We start from the raw sequence: 22021 nt of genomic DNA on the forward strand, positions 1-22021 counted from the left end.
AGGCAAAAAATCTGGACAGTTGAGAGATGTGGCTTCTGGCCCCCAAAATGCAAGCACCGGCCCTGTACATTAAAGCATAGGTGTATATATTTATATGTAGCCACCCACACATGAACAGGCAAGAACGACAGTGGGTCTTTTTGCTCAAAAATGAAGAAAGCTAAGCTATTTAGCTTTATTTCTCGGGAACTACGTCGTTTAAGAGACTGGCAATTCCCAATTAACACATCTGTAGCCAAACAACTGGCGGAAACGGTTTCCTGTTCTGATCCAGATGATGATAGGGAAATTGTAGAAGAAAAAGCGCCCGAAGTAGGTTTTCATCAAATGAAAAATGAAGAAGGGAATGAGCGTTATTGCGTGCGCCGTATTACGGGTAAAAGTAGGCGGGTCGGAATAATGTCAAATGTAGTGACAAGAAATTGTGAAGTACAGACAGTTGTAAACACCCGTTAGTGAAGCTGTAAAAGCTGTCATTTTCGTCCCTTGCCTTGTTCTATGGAAGCAGCTGTGGGCTGCCCAGAGAAGATCATGCCTTGTCAGAATCAGCAGTCAACGGCCTCAACGGAAGAACAGCAGCGTGTTACCGCCAACAATCCGAAACTTATTCGGTTTATTAGTAATGGAGCAGAAACGTTCGATGGCTCCCAGGATAGTGGATTAGGTGATCCAGCGGCTGGAGACGACACGGTGTGGCAAGACCTTACCCCACGACTCAAGCTGTTACCTATGAACGACCAGATCCGGGAGTTACAGACAATCATCCGGGACAGGTACTTTACTTTCTATGAATAGTGTGATCTTCTGAGAATAAGGTTGTAAAACAGGCAAGCACATGGTAGGCACTAGATTGCCGGTGTCAACTGTCTAACCGCGTGGTTATGAGTAAAATATTTGGTGTCAACTTTTACTTTTTCCCAGAGACATGTGGATGTATTTTCCTCCTTGTCAACAAATAGCTAAAACCAAGGACAGTGCAGTTGTACTTTGCCGTGCTTTTCCCCTTTTGGTGTATATACGTGTGGTGGCAACGGCAAGTAGGTCTGACCATATCTAAAATAACTGATCCGTGGTTCCTGTCTTAGAGACATACGTTTTAGAACAGAGGTCTGCAACCTGTGACACGGGAGCCACATGCTGTTCAGTTGCCCTTTCATGGCTCTTGAGATAAAAATATGTTTTTGACAAGTAGTACTGCTAAAACCCCGTAGCGTTGTAAATGTTTGCATGTGAATTCTTTGATGATGTTTGTATGTTTTTATTTATTTAATGACCACCGGTAAAGCCAACTGGGTAGAAGCCCTTTTTCAGCAGTGACGGGGGAGAAAAACGCTTCAAGTTATTACAGAACATTTTAAGAACAGCAGGTTTGCAGTCTTCTGAAATAGAACAAACACATATGTATTTAATAAGTATAATAAATTACACATAATGTAAAATATTGATAAAGAATCTATGTAAGTTATATGATTAATATTTAAAGAAATTTTAGACGGTTTGTAGAAAAAATAAAGGTATGTTAGTCTAATACAAATTGGAATTGCAGTATGAAATTAGGGGAAATCAGGCGTATGGTATGTTCAGAGACAAAGTCAGAGAGGAGAGTAAGGAGGCAGAAGGAGTGAGAATGTGCTTGTTCACATTTAGGGATATAGTTTATACTGGTTTTGAGCAAGAACAGAGCCAGATTTTAGCTAGGAAGTCTTATAGGGTGGTTTTGAACGATGGGAAGGAAGGGGATTTACTCAGTGGATACAGGTAAGCAGTTCCAGGACTTGGCAACCTTCTATAAGTACTTACAGTGCCCAGCAGATTTGACAGGTTTGTAGACAGACCAGAGTTTTTAGTCTCTGGATTGCAGTGACCGACTGAGTACGTGGTTATGTGGAATGGTTTTTAGTGCTGGTTAGGTGGTGCAGCAGTTAGCGTTTTCGCGTCACAGCAAGAAGTTCTCATGTTCGATTCTCGGCTGGAGCACCTTCTGTGTGGAGTCTGCATGTCCTCCCCGCGGTCAAGTGACGTTAAAGACATTCAGGTAGGTGTGTGCGTGAATGGGTGTGCCGCCTTTGATGGTTGGACGTCGGGCAGGCAACTCGGCACCGTAAAAAAATCCACAGCCAATCATTAGCGGACCGGAGTGCCGATGTGGCAACCTGAAAGATATTCGTTTAGGCAAATGTATGCAGGATAATTTCATAGGTGGTAAAATGCTTTGTGTATGTTAGTTGATGAGGCAGTTGTTACCAATTTAGGCTTTTTGGTGCTATGTAATGCCAGGTTCTGAAAAGGGTATTTGCAGATTTAGCAACTTTGTTATAGCATTGTTCATGTTTTAACTTTTGTTTAATCCTGGACATTAGTAAGGATAGGAGCACCATAAAGAAAGTGTGAGGAGAGGAGTAGTAGTGGAAAGAGTAGTTTTAGATGCATCAGTGACAGAGTTTTTGGCTTTGTAAAAGCATCCGTAGTTTTGATGATTTTTTGTTGGCAGTTTTGTATGTGAAGGTCAAATGTAAGATTATCATTCGCTATTAACCCTTATAATTTATGAGACGTGACTTCAATGGTTGTATTACCGGGGGGGGGGGGTTATTTATTTTTTCCATTAGAGAAGGATTTAGGGGTAAAGGTAGTAGTCTGGGCACTTTTTGGGTTGAGCGTGAGTTAATGAGTTACAAAGCCATTTTTTAATGTCTGTTAAAACTTCCTGAGTAATTTTTTCAGGTGCACCATGTTAGATATGCAAATAAGTGGAATCACCTGTGTATTGTATAAGGGTGCCTTGTTGTGTGGATGTATAGAGGATGTTGGTGAAAATGTTAGTGGGGACCAAGCATAGAGCTTTGTGGTACACAGGTGGTGACTGGGAGGTAAAGAGAGCGTGTAGTGCCATTTTACTGACTGACTCCTATTAGAAAGTTCACTTTTAAACCACAAAAGGGTGGGCTGGGAGAGACCTAGTGAGGGACTTGTCTAAAAGTAAGGAAGAGAGTAGTTTGCTGTTATCTTTAACCTTATTGACAATATCTGTATAGGTTAGAAGGGCAATGCTAATACAATGGGAAGGACAGAAACCATATTTGTGTAGGGGATAGGAGATCTTCCTGCAGGAGATAGTCTAGCAATTGTTTTTGATTACATTTTTTCCAAGTATTTTGGGGAGGGGAGATAAGATTGCTATAGGTATAAAGTTATAAATGTGTGATGAATTCCCTCCTTTGTGCAGAGGGTTGATGTGGGACTTTTTCCAGAGAGAGAGAAAACATGGGATTCCTGGGTTGACCTATTTATAGATCCGGGTAGCAAGAATGTGTTCTAACATTATTACATTTCATTTTTTATTACATTTCATTTTTTATTACATTTCAACTCTAGCTTCATCATTGACTGGATCCTCGTTAGCAATCCCAACCTCTGTCCTCACGCTGCAACACTACCCGACTCCATCAGTGATCACTGCCCCATGCAAACCCTCCGAATCTCCCTAAACCCCACAAATACAAAGAATCCCAATAACTATCCACTTTTAACCATGACCCGTTTAATCACACCCTTTCTCAAGTAAACTGGACCTCCCTCTTTGCATTACCCCTTGATGATGCTATCTCATTCTTTAACTCCACTTTTCTCAACATACTCAACTCCCTTGCCTGTCCACGTACTGTCAGAGTCAAATCCCACAACTCCCCCTGACTAACATACACAACCCGTACTGTCATACAAAAAAAGAGACTCCGTTTGGAAACTCTGGTCCAAGACTAAATCTCCATGCCACTTCCAAACCTACAGGGAACTCCAAAATCTCACCAAAAAACAAATTAATCAAGACAAAAAGAATTGCTATCACCAGCCTCAGTCCTCACAATCACGTAACCCTAAAAAATTCTGGAACAATATCTACCAAATTGTCTACCCAGGTAATCCATAAACACCCAACCCCTGCCCCAATAACTCACCTCTCGAAACTCCCTCCTCCTTTAACTCCTATTTCGTCAACACAATAAGTCAACTAATGCAGAATCCCCCCCCCCGCACATTACAACACCCCCTCAAGATAACTCCCTCCTCTCCCTAAAAACAGTCCCTACTAGCTACATTGAAAAACTCCTCCTCAAGCTCAGATCCTGCTCCTCATCAGCAGAGAGCCTACCATCTCTCTTCCTGAAACACGTTGCACCATCCATAGCACACCCAGTTTTCATTGTAATTAACTGCTCTATCACAGAATCAACTGTTCCAACTCTTTTTTTGGAAATGTTTTATACAATTCATATACACAAACCATTTGCTATACTTTCTCCCCTCTCCAAAGTCCTAGAACACTGTGTACACAAACAAATCATGGCCCACTTCCTACAACACAACCTGATCACCCCTACCCAACATGGCTTTCGTCCACACCACAACATCTCCACTGCTGTCATCTCTTTCACCAATACCATCTCCCTAGCCAGAGACAACAACAAACTCATTTCTTGTCTATTCTAGATCTGTCCAAAGCCTTTGACACTGTCTCTCATCCAGTCCTTCTCTCAAAACTTTCTCAACTTAACCTTTCCCCAACAACTATCTCTTGGTATAGCAGCTACCTCTCAGACCGGCACCAGTCTGTCAAATGGCTCTCTGCTCTCTCTTCCCCCTTTCTCCCTATTAAAACAGGTGTCCCACAGGACTCCATCCTTGGACCCCTCCTTTTAACCTCTTTACCAATGAACTCCACAGCTCTTATCCCCAATCGTCCCTCATACAGTACGCGTATGACTCTACCGTTATATCTATAGCTGATAATCCAACTGAACTACTACTAACCCTCACACAAACATCATTTAACCACACCGAAACCTGGCTAACTCAACACCATCTCATACTTAACCTCCCAAAAAACAAAACTGCTACTCTTTTTATTTATTTATCCCCCCCCCCCCCAAATCCCACTTCTCACTTAAATCCTCCTTCACCATCTCTTCACTCAACAACACCATAATAGCTCCAGAAACCCATACCAAGCTCCTCGGAGTAATCATAGACGACCAGCTGAAATTTAACCTTCACATTCACCACAGTATTAAGAAAACCTATCAAAAGCTTGGTCTTCTTTATAGAAATAAAATTTTTTGCACTCTTGAAACTGGAATAACTCTAGCCAATGCCTCCCTCCTCTCCAACCTCTTCTGTAGTGTACAAATCTATACTAACCTCCAGTCTACACTTCTCTCCAAACTTGAATCTACCTACAACAAAGTGGCTAGATTTGCTGCAAACTTACCACCCAAATCTTACCACTGTCTGGCCCTCAAGTCATTACACTGGCTTGAGTTTCCAAACCACCTCAAATTTACACAGCTTCTGACTATCCACTCCATTCTCAACAAACCATCCTCCTGTCCCAAGTCTCTTTTCACTAGTCTCCCTCTATACTCCCACTCGATCACTTAGGGGCTCAGATCAACTGCTACAAATTTACAAACCTAACAAATGTGCAGGACAGAACTTATACAGCTACTCTCCAGCCACCCTCTGGAACAAGCTTCCCTGGACTCTAAGAAGCCTACCCCAGACCCACACTTTCAAGATCTCTCTTAAACACTACCTTACCCACCTCACAATTTGCCCTTGCAACCTCCCCCCTGAACCTAGTACACATCTTGGTCTCTTCACACCTCTCTCACCCTCCCTTCATCAGTTTACTATCCATCTTATCCTCCCTCCTTACTACTTATCAACCCCCTCTTCCCCACACACTCCTTCCTCCCACCCTTTACCTTTATACCTCAAGGCCTGCTCTCTCCTACCTACCTTTTGTCAGTAAGTACATAACCTTTCCCAACTCTTCGCCGGCTACCTATTTCATACTAGCACTCTCACAATTGCTAATCCATACATCTATCAACTCATAATCACTCCTCTACACTAACTGCTGCTACCTCCTCCCCCAAATCCCACTGCTCCTACCCCCCTACTTATATCACCCTCAACTACCCTCCATCTGCTCTGACTCTATTACACCACCTAAGCTGCTATCTAACTGTGTACCTGTGTTAAACTATTCGTGTATTTAGCAAAAATTGTGTTCTGCTATTTTGCATTCTTCTATTGTGTATTGTGTAAATAGCAGAATTTTTAATCTACTATTTTTGTATTCTTCTACAGTACATTGGAGCTTTTCTCCCCGGGCCTCCGCTGAAAAAGGGCTCTGTCCCAGTTGGACTTTCCCGGTCAACAAATGTCAAATAAAATAAATAAATATAAGTTTATACTAGATGTAGGGTAGTTAGTTTATGCCCAACCAGTTGACATTCACATCTAGTAGTATTCTTTCTTGTGGAAATGTTATGGTTGCTATTCAGTGTAGGATCTCTTCTAGTATATCACCAGGAGGGATGTAAAGGACAGTAATATATGTTTGGTTATAATTGTTTCTTTTCATGAAAGCAATAAGAAGTTCTGCTGAACTGAATTTTGGTATTGGATTGCTAAAACAAAAAGTTTTGTAAACTGCTGTAGGTTCCAATGTTGACGATAAACTGTATAAAGTATTAAACTTCCCAGACATTAATGGGTATATGTATCACTCAGGTTGGCGGTAGGCATTTGAAAAAGCTGCCCTGTATAAATAGATGGGAGTAATGGCTTCTTATCGTAACGGAGACGCTTTCCATATTATTTTAACACATGAATGTCCTCACAGGTATACGTAAAAAGGAAAGACTTTTTAATTAAATTTAAGATATGCAGAGTGTAAGAGACACAACTGGAAGGAAATGAGCATGTGAATTTGATGAAGGATTTTAGGATGGATATTTTGTAGAGTATCTGGGACAAGGGGAAATATGAAAAGAGGAGCTCCAATAGTGATAGAAGTGGGGGAAAGATAAGAATAGCAGATTTGTGGTAGGAAGGGGTTACTGGCAAGGCAAGAGGATTACACGAGCTTGTAATTATATTCCACCTAAAACTGCTGTTTTCGAGTTTTAAAAAATCTTGGGAGAGATAATTAGCTTTTCGCGGGAAATATTACTTATAGCTGGAAAATGGAATTTGATTTGCAACAATGGAGATGTATCTTGGGGGGCCTAGAAGGGAAAATTATAACGAGTCTAGAATTTTTGAAGAAAATTATGAAAATATTTGGTATGAAAGACGTGAATTCAGTAGTAGGAACTTGGAGACCTTCATTTTATTCTCTAAGGTATAGTAACTGGACTTGACAGAAATTGTATTTTGCAGGAACGTGTTCATTTAATTGAGGTCTTTGATTCACATCCAATAAAGATTCCAGATCATGCGCCAATGATTTATGAAGATGAAAATACAGGTTAATGAAGTAAAGATGAGATGCACTGAGGAATGGGTAGGTGAAATTATCCATGAAGTAGTCAGGATAGATAGAAAGTATTCCAAAAGTTGTAACTAGTGAGTGGGATAAAACGAAAGTGGATTTTATAAGCAGAGTAGAAATGAAAGAAAAAAAAAGGTCTGGTTAACAGGTAATAAGGACTATTTAGACAGACTGACAAAAGTTACATTATTACAAAATAAGAGGAATCTCACAGAACAAGCAGAGTAGCAGTGCACAGTGCTAAAGAGAGTACCTGGAAAATATGCATGACTTTAGAAAAAAATTTGATAGTAACTCTAGAGCACAAAAAACATTTGGCACAACAGCTTAATACAACAGACAGTAGAAACAGCTGTTGCCAGCCACTGGGAGCCAATACCAAGGAAAATAATCACAGCTCCTGTAGAGGTACTGGGGATTTGAATTTTTATGAAAATTTGTGTAAAGCAGAGAAGTGGGGAACTAGAGAAAAAGTACAAACTAGAAATACTTTTGGAAGATTTAAATATGCCAAGGTTAGAGGTAGATGAGGCTCGGCAGCTAACAGTTCAAATATGAAGAAATGTGGTTAAAATTGATTATGTATAACCAGTGTTCAGGAAAGTGTCCAGGAATGGATGGTATTTCGGTGCAAGGTTGAAAGTGATGATGTTCTCAAAGGTTTTGTTTAACAGTACTTTAAAAGGAGCGGAGACACTAATGTCCTGGAAAAAGTTGTGGTGGCAAGAATAGCTAAAGACTATAAAGACCCATCTGAGCCAGGTTGATACAGGCCCGTTTCAGTTTTGAACCATGATTATAAAGTATGTTAAGTATATAACGGCTAAACAAATGGCAAAGGTGGTGCCAAAATGGATAGATATGGACCAGTGTGGTTTTGCAAAAGGGGGGGGGGGGCAAACATCTGACAACATTAGTAAAACAATGTGGAAGTGTACTTGTAGAAAAATGTTTTGGAGGAGGAATGAAGTTTTAGAGAAGGCAGGAAATTAATAATTTATGTAATGTTGCTTAGATTATAGTATATATAAAAATGTATGTGAAGTGTAATTGTAAATGTGAACTTGCTAATATGCTTTATCTTTACAAGTGATAATTCGATAAAGGTGTTTAGAAAAGGCAAGGTGCTCCCTTGCAGGAGTGTATCAAGAATATTTCATTTTGTACTCCCTCTCTCTTTGCCATTCACACAACTTGCTCTGCATTTAAAATGTACAGTTAAAGTACTTGTCAGACTATAGTGTGTGCCTGGGTGCACCCTTTTTCTTTTGTGAGATATTTTCTGGAATTCTCAATGCTTACTCGAGTGTTAGCAAATGACTGTCTCAGAATTTTTGGATACACTGTTTCTACTGTTCTCCTGAATTCTTTGATCAGACTTCATATCGGGAAAATTCAGTGGTTCTTCAAAACTGTAACAGTGATGGCAAACCTATGACACGCCACGATGTTTTGGGTGACACACCAGCTTCACCACAGTGGCATAGCTAGTGGAGGCAAAAGGGCTGGGCGACACTCAATACGCTTTTTTGTTTTCCTGAGAAGCTGTTGTGTATTTTTTTTTGGCCTGGCATTTAGTCAGGTGGTGCCATGGTGACTTTCCGTTTAGCTAAGTTGCACACCTAGATGTGGAACAGCTCAGGAAAATGGTAGCAGGAACCCTGGGCCGAGAAGACAAATATAAAGGAGAAGTACTTGAGTATTTCATTTATTTTAATAAACACAAGAGTGCATTGATTTAGAAAGATGTACATTTTACTGAAGGGGGTTGCTTGGGTGAATGTTTGTTTCATTTTGATGCTTGTACACATACTAGGAATGTTAATGAAGGGGTCACTTGAGCAAATGATTAATTTTGGTGCTTGTGCATATCTCACCATTTTACTGAAATGGTCGCTTGGGCGAATGTTTCATTTTGGTGGTCGTACACATATTAGGAATGTTACTGAAGGGATCACCTAGACAGATGTTTAATTTTGGTGCTTGTGCTAACTGTACCTGGACATTTTACTGAAGGGGTCTGTTTGGGAAATGTTTCATTTTGGTGCTTGTGTATACCTGGACATACCAATGAAGATGCTGCTTGGGGAAATTTAATTTTTGTATAAGGGAAGTGCTTGCACATACATGGTCAGACTGCTAAAGTGACCACTGGGCAAAATAATTTGTCATTTTAGTGCTTGTGCGTACATAATAGGGGTGGTGGGAGGGAAGGGGGGGGGTGACACGCCAGCAGAGTCAAGATGGCCATTTTCTGGATTTTTTGACATGCTGAACCCAAAAGGTTCATCATTGTTGCTCTAGAACCAACACTAGCATTCCCTATCCTTTCAGATTAGTGTTCTGGGGTTTGTGAAAAGGGAGGCTATGGTGGGTGCATTACTTGACCCTCAACCCAGGCCTTCCTTTTTTCTCCACAGCCTACTACTCGGTTGGTGACAATGAATGCCACAGACTATGCTTAGGGGTGATGTCCATCAGAATTAAGGTTCAGGGCTGTGATGATGGGAGGTATTGCCAGTTTTTCCAGGAGTAGGACAGTGGATGTGTACCATATGCCAGTACAGCTAGTTGGAATTTAGTGAAGAATTGTATGTTATTTGAATACCAAGCTAATTTGTACAGTTGCTTGTGTCGAAAAATGTATTTGTAAAGCTGCTTGTGTTAAAAATGTACTAACAATGTGCCCCGCTGGACAGAAAAAGAAATATGCATGTATTATTGTAACTGTTTAAATGTATATGTTTTAACAGAGGATACTGTAAAGAGAACAGGTTAATCTCAATCCATCTAACATTGATAATAGTTCGAAATTAAATTACCTGGTTTAGGCCATAAAGATTGCATCTTGTAGTTCTCAATGCAGCCAGAGGAAAAAGTCTGTACTAGGAAGCTTTCTGCTTTGTCTTTGGGGTGAAGTAATTGCTACCCTGGAAGGGTGGAGGTTTGAAATTGTTTTATAACTTCCAGGAGCTGCAGCAGATCTTAGCAAGGGTGTGTGTGTCTGAAAATCAAATGTCAGGACAGGTAGCTTATATCCTTCTAAGTTGGGAATTGCTGATTGAAGGCTCAGTGTCTGTTATTCTAAAAAAGTGTATTAGTTCTGATTAAAGCACTTGGGCTTCAGGCCAGATATTTTTCATTAAGACGGTTTGTGGTCTGCACTCGTGGGAGGAGTGGCTAGATTCTGCCCTTCTGAGCTGAACATTTCTGGTTAAAGGCTTATTGTGCCTGCTTATTTGAACTGTTTTTTTCTGAAATTGGTGTGCCTTGTTTGCTGTAGCATAGACTAGAGTCAGGCATCCTGAATCTAGCTTTGTTTGTATAACTTAAGCACTAATCCAGGCCTTCTTTTTTTGGAGAAGGTTCCCCTGCACCCTACTGGCAGCAGTGTGCAGTTAGAACTTGTATTGAAGACTGCTGGAGCAGGGCTCAGTTTTGAGCTTTTTTACTGGTTAATTGGGTAATTTGTTTAAATCAGTTTGCTCGTTTTCTGTTGTTATATAAAGAAACTGCACTTTATTCATCTGCTTTTACTGTATTTGTGTTTTGTCCTACTTTATTACTTTGGTTTGCTTTTGCTGCTTGTTCTTAAAAGTACTTACTTGCATTTATAACTGCTTGTTAGTAACCTGATTAAATTGTAACACTTATTCTAAGCCTTTGGTTGAAGCACTTGGGCTTGAGACCAGTTGTTTTACATTAAGAAGTTTTGTGGTCTGCACTGTTGTGGCAGGACAGGTAGCTTATATCCTTCTAAGTTGGGAGTTGTGATTGAAGGCTTAGTGTCTGTTATTCTAAAAGTGTATTAGTTCTGGTTTAAGCACTTGGGCTTCGGGCCAGTTATTTTACATTAGGAAGGTGTGGTCTGAACTCTTGTGGGAGGAGAGGTAGATTCTGCCCTTCTGAGCTGGGAGTTTCTGGCTAAAGGCTTATTGTGCCTGCTTATTTGAACTGTTTCTGAAACCGGTATGCCTTGTTTGCTGTGGCATAAACTAAATCCAGACCTGCTGAAACTAGCTTTGTTTATATAACTTGAGCACTATTCCAGCCCATCTTTTTTTGGAGGTTCCCCTGCACCCTAGTGGCAGGTGTGTGCAGTTAAACCTTGTCTGATCGAAGACTGCTGGAACGGGGCTCAGTTTTTCACTTTTTATTGGTTAATTTGTTTAAATCAGTATGCTCATTTGCTACTGTTATATTAAAAAAAACACTTTATACATCGCTGCTTAGCTAGGGTTAAACCCTCCCCAGCGCCGTAAAGTCTGCTCTTCAAATTTTCCTTTGGAACTAGCCAGTTTTTTAGTTTTAGCACTTAAATCTGTTTCTTTGAGTTCAGCACTTGTTCAGAACTCGTTGTAAGCACTAAATAAGCTACAAATTACTATAGCACTCAACTTTCCTCACTTGTCTAGAGGAAAACAGTTTTTAGTACTTAATAAATAAGCACCTATCTGGTCTGTCTGGATTTCTGTATGTCTAAAGGTCAGCTCCTGGTGTTTTTTCCTGTCTGCCTGATGAATCTGGGCATCTTGGGGCAATGCAGTAATTGCCTCATGTACACAGACAACCCTGTCCTCCTGCCACCCAGCACTACAACCTGAGAGAGATGCACTTATATAGACAAACTGGAAGCAAAGCTCTCTTCACCCAAGAGTGGACTAGACAGTCAAGAGGAGAAGATAAACACATGCACCACACCACACTCATCACATAGTCCCTCAAAACCTACACCACCAAAACAGACACATAGAAGCACAAAACACACACCTACATCCACGGAGGCTCTCAATAAAAATCTGCTCAAGCAACAGAGACCTCCAAAGCAGAAACGCAAGCAACCTCCACCCCCCAACACAACCCAAATGACACAGCCCACAAACTCAGTGTGCACTCAACCACAGCCCATAAGGCATAACAACGTACTCAACACTCTAGTCCTAGGCGACTCTATAGTCGGGCACACCGATGTTCCACTCACCAGGCTAAACAAGGAGAAAGTTACAGTCAGCTGCCTGTCGGGTGCAGGATCTGCCACATAATGCACGCACTCCAGTCATTTCACAACAAGTACAAATATGACTCTGTCATTGTCCATGTTGGTGTGAATGACCTGAGACGTACCTCCCTGGACTACATGAAAAGAGACATGGAGGAGCTCTCCGATCTTGTACCTAGGCAGGTATGACCCTACCCCTTAGTAGCATCCTGCCATCACCCAGAATGATACCACAATACAAGGACAAAATGATTGACTTCAACAATTGGCTAAGCTTATGGTGTCATTCTAAGGGGATTTCAGTATCTGTCAATGACAAATTCGCCACCATAACAGGTACAAGCAAGCAAAATCTGAGGGTAATGCTATTCAATGCTAGAAGTCTAAACCTCAGAATGCATTCACTCGAGGCACTCCTTAAAATGGAGAACATCGACATCTGTGCAGTGACGGAGACCTGGTTCAAGGCTCCAGACAGCACTGCATTACCAGGCTGTAATTCATACCATACCTTTCAGCCACCTAACCTGGACCGAAACACTAAAGGCGGAGGCATGTCAATATTCATTAAGGATATCCACACCTCCAGGCTAGTTGCTCAGCATAATGCATCCGAGATTATCCAAGTGCAACTAACTCTGGGCAAGGCCGCAATCTAAATTGTAACTTGCTACAGATCCCCCACCATGCCCCAGGATTCCCACTCCTCATTTCTTGATGCATTGAAAAAATATTAGGGTACAACCCAACACCCTAATAATGGGCGATTTTCAACTACCCCACCATTAACTGGGAAAACCACTCATGTACCAACTCTTTTGCTCAAAGTTTTCTGGAATTCATAAATTCCAGCTCCTTGGATCATCTTTTCCACACCCCCACCAGGGGCTGCAATATCCTAGACATGATCATTACCAACATAGGTGACCAGTGTTCCACACCAGAGGACAGTTCCCCATTGGTCAGATCCAACCGCAAGCTAATCATCCTAGACATCTACATCCCGCCTCAACCCTCTCATTAGGGAAACCACCATAAAAAATTTCTCCAAAGCCAACTTCACGCTTCTTAAGACAGAAGTGGCAAACTTCTTGACACCCATACAGACGGACAATAGAGGTATGATTACTAAATCCTACACAAATGCACTTACATGAGTGCATGAATTGTGCTATCCCTAACAGAACCAAGATGCTGTCCTCCAAAAAAAGGAAGCCAATCTGGTGGTCCCCTGCTATAAACAAACTCTACAACAGAAGAAAGAAACTGTTGCAAAAAAGAGTAAAATCCCATGATTGGAGGAACTCCCTGGTCAGCCTCGGTAAGAAGCTGAGATCCCTCATAAAATCCTCCAAAGCTAGTTACGAAAACAAAATCGCCACTGATTCTAAAGACAACCACAAAGCATTCTATAGCTATGTCAAGAATCTGAATGGCAACACTCATCTGCTCTGAGTTACAGCACAATGGCACTAAATATACAGAACCAACTGATATTGCCAACATCCTGACAGATAGTTTCAGTGCTAACTTTACCCCCACCCCCAAAGGGCCCATCTCTGTACTGGAAGAATGCAAAGTTCCTGTAATCATGGCTGCACCGGTAAAAAACCACACACTCCAAAGCCAAGAACACAGCATCCGTGGGACCTGACAACATCACAGGCTGCATTCTACACGGACTACAGAATGAACTGGCACCCCATCTAAGGACCATGTGCAGTCATAGCCTCACCTCAGGCTTTTTGCCCACTGAATGGCGCACAGTGACTGTTATCCCACTCCACAAAAGGGGGAGCCACCACTGACCCCGGGAACTACCGCTCCGTTAGCCTAACGAGCCTTGTCTGCAAGGCCATGGAACGTATCATCATGGAACTAATAAACAAAGACGTTGGTAATCTCCAAACTCTGGACCCCACCCAGTTCAGGTTTGCAAAATGCGGATCATGTCTCCTAAACCTGATAGACTTTTATTTGAAGCAGTCACCAAAGCCGTAGATGAGGGTATAGTGATTCACACAGCCTATCTAGATCTCGCCAAGGCTTTTGACACCACCCCCCGCTCTGGAATTATAGATAAACTCACTAAACTAGTTATAAATCCCTATGTCACAAGATGGGTTTTCAGCTGGCTCACTGACAGAACCCACACTGTGAAAGTAGCAGACTCCAAATCCAACTTCAGCCAGTGACACGTGGAGTACCACAGGGTTCAGTCCTGGGTCCTCTCAAATTTGGTATCTATTTTTCTGAAGTACAGGCTAACACAGAAGGTCTTTGGCTAACGAAGTTCACAGATGACTGCAAACTAGGAGCCATAATCGAAACTCCTAACGATGTGGACGTCGTACAAAAAGGGCCTCCCTGGGACAGATGCCTGGTGTCAAAGCCATGGCCTCAAGCTCAATGCCAAAAAGTGCATTGTCATCCCCTTTGGTAAAAACTTTGTACCTATGAGCTACCACATAGGTGGTAGTCTACTTAACGCCGAAAGTTTGATGAGACCTTGGGACACAGGTGGACAGTAGTTTCTTCTTTGATCACATCGCCACAGTAGTCAGGAAATCCTTCTACATGGCACACCTCATCACAAAAGGGTTCACATCCAGGAAAAAAGAGGTCATTGTTCCTCTCTACTTGTCACTCATTAGACCCATTATATAGAGTACAATGCCCCTTTTGGTATGTACCTCACATGACCTCTACAACAACTGGAAAGGCTGCAGAAATACCCCACAAAGAGGATTACTGGCCTCAGACAGATGCCCCACGCAGACCGTCTCAAACTCCAGCTTTACTCTGTCGCATATTGCCTACTCAAAGGTGATCTCTGTGTCAAGCCCAGAGCTGTTGGACATGCTCCACTTAAAGAAATCCCAATCCTTCCGAGCTACAACTCTAGGGACCTAAACCTTGTTACCACAATAAACCGAACATGCTGGAGGGATAGATTCCTGTCCCAGAGACTTCCCATACTCTGGAACAAACTACCTATCTATATCAAACAAAGCTCCTCATTAGCACTCTTCAAGAAAAATCTTGATGATTGGATGGGAAATAGGAAATTCACCCCGGGATCACCTCATTGCCTCTGCTCAACCTGGGCGCAAGAAAATAATTTTTCTTGGGTGGCGAAAGCCAGGGTACCTTTTTGGCTAGGCTTATGTAGGCCCTAGGCCCAATAGCCTAGCACCTACCTATGAACCTATGTGTCAACTGTTTGGAGCAGGGACATGAAGCACTGGTTTCACAGAAAGAGAGGGGTTGGAATTCACAGTGGAGAATTTGGCTTGGACACTCTTCTGCAATCTCAACTTTATAGCTGTGCCAGTGGGGGGTCATACTGGGGACCTGGAGGGAGACAGACAGAAATCCAGACCCCAGACTGAGTGTGTTCCCTGTGTGCTGTTAAGGGAAATTGAGCTTGATACAGAGGAGTGCATCTGTAAATATTGGGTCTATCCATTTTTGTTGCAAGTGAATGTCTTTGTCCAGTGTCAGTAGTGAGGATTCAGGCTCGTTGATTACTGGCCCATAGTGGTGACATCATAAGGGCCTTTAGAACACACTGGATAGGTTGAAACACATTAATGTCAAGTAAATACTGGCCGTTCTGCTTGCTTTCTGATGCTTAAAATCATCTCTGGATTCCACATCCCTTGCTAGGAAGGAACAAATCTATGTCCTGTGCAGATTAGCTAAAGTGGTCTTTGATCTGGCATTTCAGCACAGTTTGTTCTTCCAGACAACTTGTATTCCGTCAGAGCAGAATATTGTAGAACTAGGGCAAACCCACATGAACGGTTGTTGAACCCACAGGTCTGCCAGGAAATGGCCTCTCTGTGGGGAACTCTGCAAACATCAGTTTGGTTCCAGTCAAGACAGAAGCTCTGGACCCTTTGTACTTGGGCCTGGAAGATGGCTGCATGTTTGTTCCTCTGGTTGAGAATGTTCCTGTGTGCCTTTTTCCTGTGATAACCAGAGTCCAGTTTGAGTCAAAACAGATTATCCAAAGATCAGATTGGTGACCTACTTCTAGAACAGGCACCATTGGTTCTACTTGCTGGTGAAATTAGGCAAGGGGATTTACTACAAGCTTTCTCACAAGATGTACTTGCCCACATAGGACAAGGGGGAGTGTTTAATGCACCCCACAACTCTCCTTGGTTATTTCCATGGTATTTTGGAAAGAGGTTGATTGCAGAAGCATACTAGAAGCATCTACCTGGTCATCAATTCACATGTTTACCAAGCATTACAAACTGGACTGCTACTCTAGATTCTAGAATGCTTTCATGAGTTCCTGAATTCTGACCCACTTTCTTCTTCCCCTGATCATAAAGCTTTGGTAGTCATACTGTATAGCTTCTGTTGCAGTGATCTGACGGATATAGTACAGTTGTGCAAATGCTGTTACCGTAACAGATGCTGAAGTAGATTGCTGTTGTAGTGGCCTTTCTTACCCTATGATCCCTTAGATTTGCAGTGCTTTTAACACAGTGTATTGTAGTTTCTTTAGACAATGATATTCATAATCATGATTAATTTTTCTGGGGCAAGAAAGCTGTAATGTTTGCCATAGCTGCCATTTATTTTCAACTGCTGCATGTGTAGAACTTCCCTAAAAAGCTTCTAGAGGTGGGTTGGTGGGAGATCCTTGGCAGCATGTCCATATAACTTAGGTTACTGCAGCCGTGAACTACTCAAACATCTAGTGTTATGGTGAGCACATACACAACTGTACTTTTTCTTCCCATATTCCAAAAACGTGGTAGGAGGGATGACTGTTATAAATTGGCCTTGTTGGTGATGCAGAAGAAAGACCAGGCAATTTAGTATTTTTGGACTTCAGTTGTAGTTTTTAGAACAAATAGAAAATCAGTTCTTTAGGAGTAAGAACTTTCTAGGTCTCATCCTTATCAGCAAAGCCTCAATGTGTGCCAGTATTAAGACTCTCCATGTCTAGTTAAATCTGACTGTAAATTAGCAACTTTGTCATATAATATCACATAAATGCTCACAGCAAGTAAAAGCCATGGAACACATCTGACTTCATAAATTGTGATATCCAGAATCTCCTAACATCTGGGATTTAAACAGTTTTTTTATGAGAGGTAAGTCATGTCTACTTCTTGGGGAAAGGTTGCCAGTTAGGGTGGATAGGGAGCATTTATTCTGTATGATGTATCTGGATCTGGCTAAGGCATTTTGGCAGTACACCCTAAGCTGGTATTTGAAGTCATCTAAAACTTTGATAAAGTGGATAGCAAACTGGCTGAAAGAACAGGCAAGTGGGAGCTGCCACATCGGAAACTAAGGGTGCGACTAGTCATGCATTTTAGGCCACAGTACTTGGTCCCTTTCTCTTTAGCATATACTTTCTGACAACCAACCTGTAAACCCAGACCTTCAGCTAACAGTGTTTGCCGATGAATGTAAGTTGGATGTCATTGCTTAGTTTTGTAATGACTTTTGATTGATCTTCGTAAACCAGTAGTGCACTGAAAATGGGAGTTAAAATTAAATCTAAAAAAATAGTATTGTCACATTTGGGAAATGACCATTGTCTACAGTTGATATCACTCCTAACTGATGCTATTTTGGGATCTTAGCATTTTAGTCAACAACTCCCTTTGCTTCAACCACTGTTTAGCATCAGTAGTTAAGAGCATCCTTCCTTCTGTCCAGTCCAGCTGATTTCTAAAGGTGTCTATTTCCTGACACAGTCTGAGTATGATGCTGTGGTCAATTTGTTCTACCAAGTATAATATTTCTTAGTAAGACTTCTTAATACTTTTTTTGGCTTTAGGCCGAGTGTTGTATTTTGAACAGCATGGAAAGGGTTTCCCCGATACTTAACTCTGCATCCCTTAGACTGACTTCACAAGCTTTGCGTCCATTTTATGTTTTTTAACCCTTATTTAATGCATCTGCTGTCATCTTTTCCAGTTTGTTAGGTGGTGTAGTTCATTTTGTTTGTTTTCTCTGCTATATCAGAGGTACTTTGTCCTCTTGCAAGGAATTTATTTTTAGCTTAAGGCATTAACACTAACTGTGTTTGTCATTTAAAACTACCCGAGTCTGGCATACTTGTTGAATCTCTTGGATTGTGCCATACCTTAACCGTTGACGTAACATTTTTTAATTACATTCTATTATTAGTTGCTAAATCCTCGGCTTTCGGCAGAAACATAACTCTTGACTTTATTTGTGCAGCAGCTGCTTGGTCTCTTCTTGGTGCTATTGAAAGGCAGTACAGGCTGGATGTTCTATCTTGGGTCCTGCTTTTCCTTCATAAGACCAGAGTTCCTAGGAGAATTGATAACAGGACTCTGTGTTTCTATGTTATGGAGGATAGACCTCCTCTTAACTTACTTTTTAAAAAAAAAAAAAAAAAAAAAGTTATAGTGGGAAGTTGTATGAAAAGCAGTTTTAGTAAAAATGCAGCAAAGCTGAGAAATGGAAGCTGAAAAAAGGATAGGAACTGTATTTTATTTGTGGGAAGAGGAGCAGTGTTTTAAAAAGAAAAAAATGCCCATTGCTGCTACCCACATATACATGCAGACATTGTTAAAAGTGAATTGGTTACTTCTGTCACTTAATGTATTGCTCTCCTTTAACTGTAGCTGAAAATTTCCAGAAGATCTGTTGTCTGGATTTGAATTTTGACTGACCAAGGAGGACAGAATATCTTGATATGATTGTGTGTGTGTGGGGGTGGGCGGGGTGTTAAAGGTCTGCACTTGAGGCATATCTCCCATGGTTGCCTTATTCGGAGATATATCTCAAGAGTTTGTGTAGTGTCTTTTGTCTTGGAGAATCAGACTTGGTGGAAGTTAGTGCCTGTCCACATATTGCTACCCTTCATTGATTAGTTAACTTCACTAATTTGATTGTTATTTTCTTCACTTTATAGGTTGCAGTAGAGAAAGTCCAGTATTAAGGATCAGTGTTTGATTTGACTACCTAACTAGGTTATGCTTTTTTATTACCTTTTACATTTATCTATTGTGACTCCTATCTGTCTGCATGTTAATTGAATTTATTTATTGACATTTGTTAACCAGGTTAGTCCAGCTGAGCCAGGGACCCATTTTTAGTGGAGACCCGAGGAGAAAAGCTCCAGAAGTAATGCAAGTAATTATAATGTTTACAAAATATTAAAGTAGGGTCACAGAAATATAGTACAAGTCAAACATTTGTGCACAGCAATACAATGCATATGTAAAATAACAGTTAGCAAGTACAATTCTTATTATTCTTAAATAACAAGTACAATTCTTATTATTAATTCTGAAACTGTATTGCCTAATTTAGGTTTAATTAAAACAGTATTTATTCAATTCCAAAAGTTTGTGACTGGTTGCTTGGTTAGTTTTTTACATAGTGGTAAAAAGTGATGCTGTGAAGAAGGCAGTCCATTTTGTAGAGACAGACAATTTGAATCCCAGAACTGCCAACCACTGTGAAGTTTAGCATGCCGCCAGAGTAATGTATGATGGGCAGGAGTTCTGGTACAGCCCACAAATAAAAATTTCAGTGTGTAAGAGCTGGTGGCCTTTTGAGATATGGTCTCAAGTCACACCACAGGTAATAGACAGAAGTATAAAAAGGCACACGGATATGACTAAGCAATTTAGTAAGTGCAGCTTGGCCTCTAGAACATGCAGAAAAAATGCACTGTGGCCCTTGATATGGGACTACAGCATCCACTTGCTGCAAGTTTTATGAGCACAGTTATCTCCCTTTCATAGTGAGAGAATGAGGAGACTACTAAAGTTCCGTAAGATAGTATAATTTAGATTAGTTTCTGACAGTGACACAGTAAATTTGTCCTGGATGTGTCAGACTGGAATGGCTGTTTTGTTCTAAATTATAGTTAAAGCACGTGGAATAGGTGTAACAGTGATGGCTGTTAGTCTGTCCTGGGAATCGTGTGTGTCTGTAAGCAGTGGTTTTACAAAAAGGAAATGTGTTTTGGATAAGCTAGAGTTACAGGTTGCTGCGGTACAGAGTGAGGTAACTGAGGTCCAGGAAGGACTTTTTGCAGTTATGCCTTTCATTTGTTCATTGTTAACCTTACTTGGGTGTGCCTGGTATGGGTCATAGCCAGAGGCAGCCGTGTTCAGTTCATTTGCAGCACACTCTCTCTAAAAACAAAAATTCATGTATATGTGCCTTTTTTGGTGTAGTGGTGCAAACTGAAACTGTGGCTTCTCTAGCTTGTACATTAATTGTTGGGAAAAAATGGTTTATAGTTGATGCTGTCACTTTGGTTCCATTGAAATTACATTGACATTAAATCTTGTTTTGGTTTATCATATAATCTGTTGTGGTGGATTAAGCGGACTTTAAGCCGTTCAGTTGCAGTTTTACCCACTTTGGTTCCATTGGGTGGAATTATAAAATCTGATGTTGTAAATCTTTGTTCATTCATTACAAATAGGACCTCGGTTCCGTCCTCTGAACCAATACGGCCGTTTCCAAGCTCGTGCCAGCCAAAAACTCTCAGCTAAGACCTACTCATAATGCCCCTCTCCTAGTTACTCCAGATCAATATATATTTGCCACATTCTAGTCAGACGTGCTAGCCATCTCTCTCAAAGCTAAGTAGACAATTGCTATTTTTAAGACAGTTTCTCTTCAAAATTGTTTACTTTTTAGTCGTTAGCCTTTTTTCACTGTTGCCTATAACCTAGTTTTATTCCATACCCTTTTCCTTGGTAATTTTAATTTTACTATTTTTGGTAATGTCCTTCTCTTCTGTCTTTGACAGGCCCTTCCTTACCACTTGTGGTATTTTTTAAATACCATCTCTTGTATTCGCTTCCTTATTTTGTTTTTTTCTGTAGGATAGCCTTCTTGCCTTATGATGTCAGACAAAGCTAAGTTGGGGTTTTAAACAGTATAACAAGTGTGGACGTAAGATACCTAACTCTGATACACATTCTCGTTGTGTCTACTGTTTGGGCGTGGATCATATTAAAGCTGACTGTGACATTTGTGCTAGTTTTAGTAATTTTACACTAGCAGAACGTAAAAATAAACTTATCTTAAAAGGTTTATTCAAGACACCTTTTTCGGCGGCTGTATCTGGGTCAGAGGTCTCACCCCCTCCAAAGACCAAAAAAAAATAAAGAAAAACGATGTCGCTCCTTAAGTTATGGAACAGAGTCAGCTCCATGCTTCGCCAGCACCCTCGGTGCAGACCTCTTTGGCACCAGGCTCTGTGTTTCCTCCCTCGGTGTCATCCATGATATTCACCCCTATTTCGGTTCCGACCTTGGCACCACTGACTTCGGTGCTGTCCTTGGATCCGACATAAGCTCCGATGACTGTACCTGCTTTGGCACCATCCCCAGCCATGGTCCCGACAGTTTCTTCGGCTCCAAAACTCGAATACTTGCCAAGGACAAGATACTCTCCAACTTGCCCTTTTTTGGGGCAGAGATTTAGCCCCTTTCTAGATCTAGTACGGGTTGTGGACCAAGGGGATTGAATAGTAAAATGTAGAACCAGTGGTAAAGTGGAGAGAAAAAACTGGAAGCAAACAGCAAAAAATAGAAGATATTCTCTCCACAACGTCAAACCAGGGATAGTATATCTTGCCACTTGTACGCAATGTCCGGAGTTTTATGTGGGGAAATCAGCAAGGAGACTAAGGGATAGGATCCTTGAAC

The 22021-nt window shown here is 41.2% G+C and overlaps 1 protein-coding gene across 1 annotated transcript in view; it reads left to right on the top strand.

The window, feature by feature from the left end:
- Window positions 1-365: 365 nt before the first annotated feature.
- Window positions 366-22021, top strand: part of UPRT (uracil phosphoribosyltransferase homolog) — a 400044-nt gene continuing 378388 nt past the window's right edge. The window contains exon 1 of the mRNA XM_044057690.1: window positions 366-773. Coding sequence (XP_043913625.1) covers window positions 499-773 — 275 coding nt within the window. The 5' untranslated portion in view covers window positions 366-498. The remainder of the gene's footprint in view (window positions 774-22021) is intronic.

This window comes from Protopterus annectens, chromosome 15.part0 (assembly GCF_019279795.1).
Source record: "Protopterus annectens isolate FY-2018-M chromosome 15.part0, PAN1.0, whole genome shotgun sequence".
Lineage (NCBI taxonomy): Eukaryota > Metazoa > Chordata > Ceratodontiformes > Protopteridae > Protopterus > Protopterus annectens.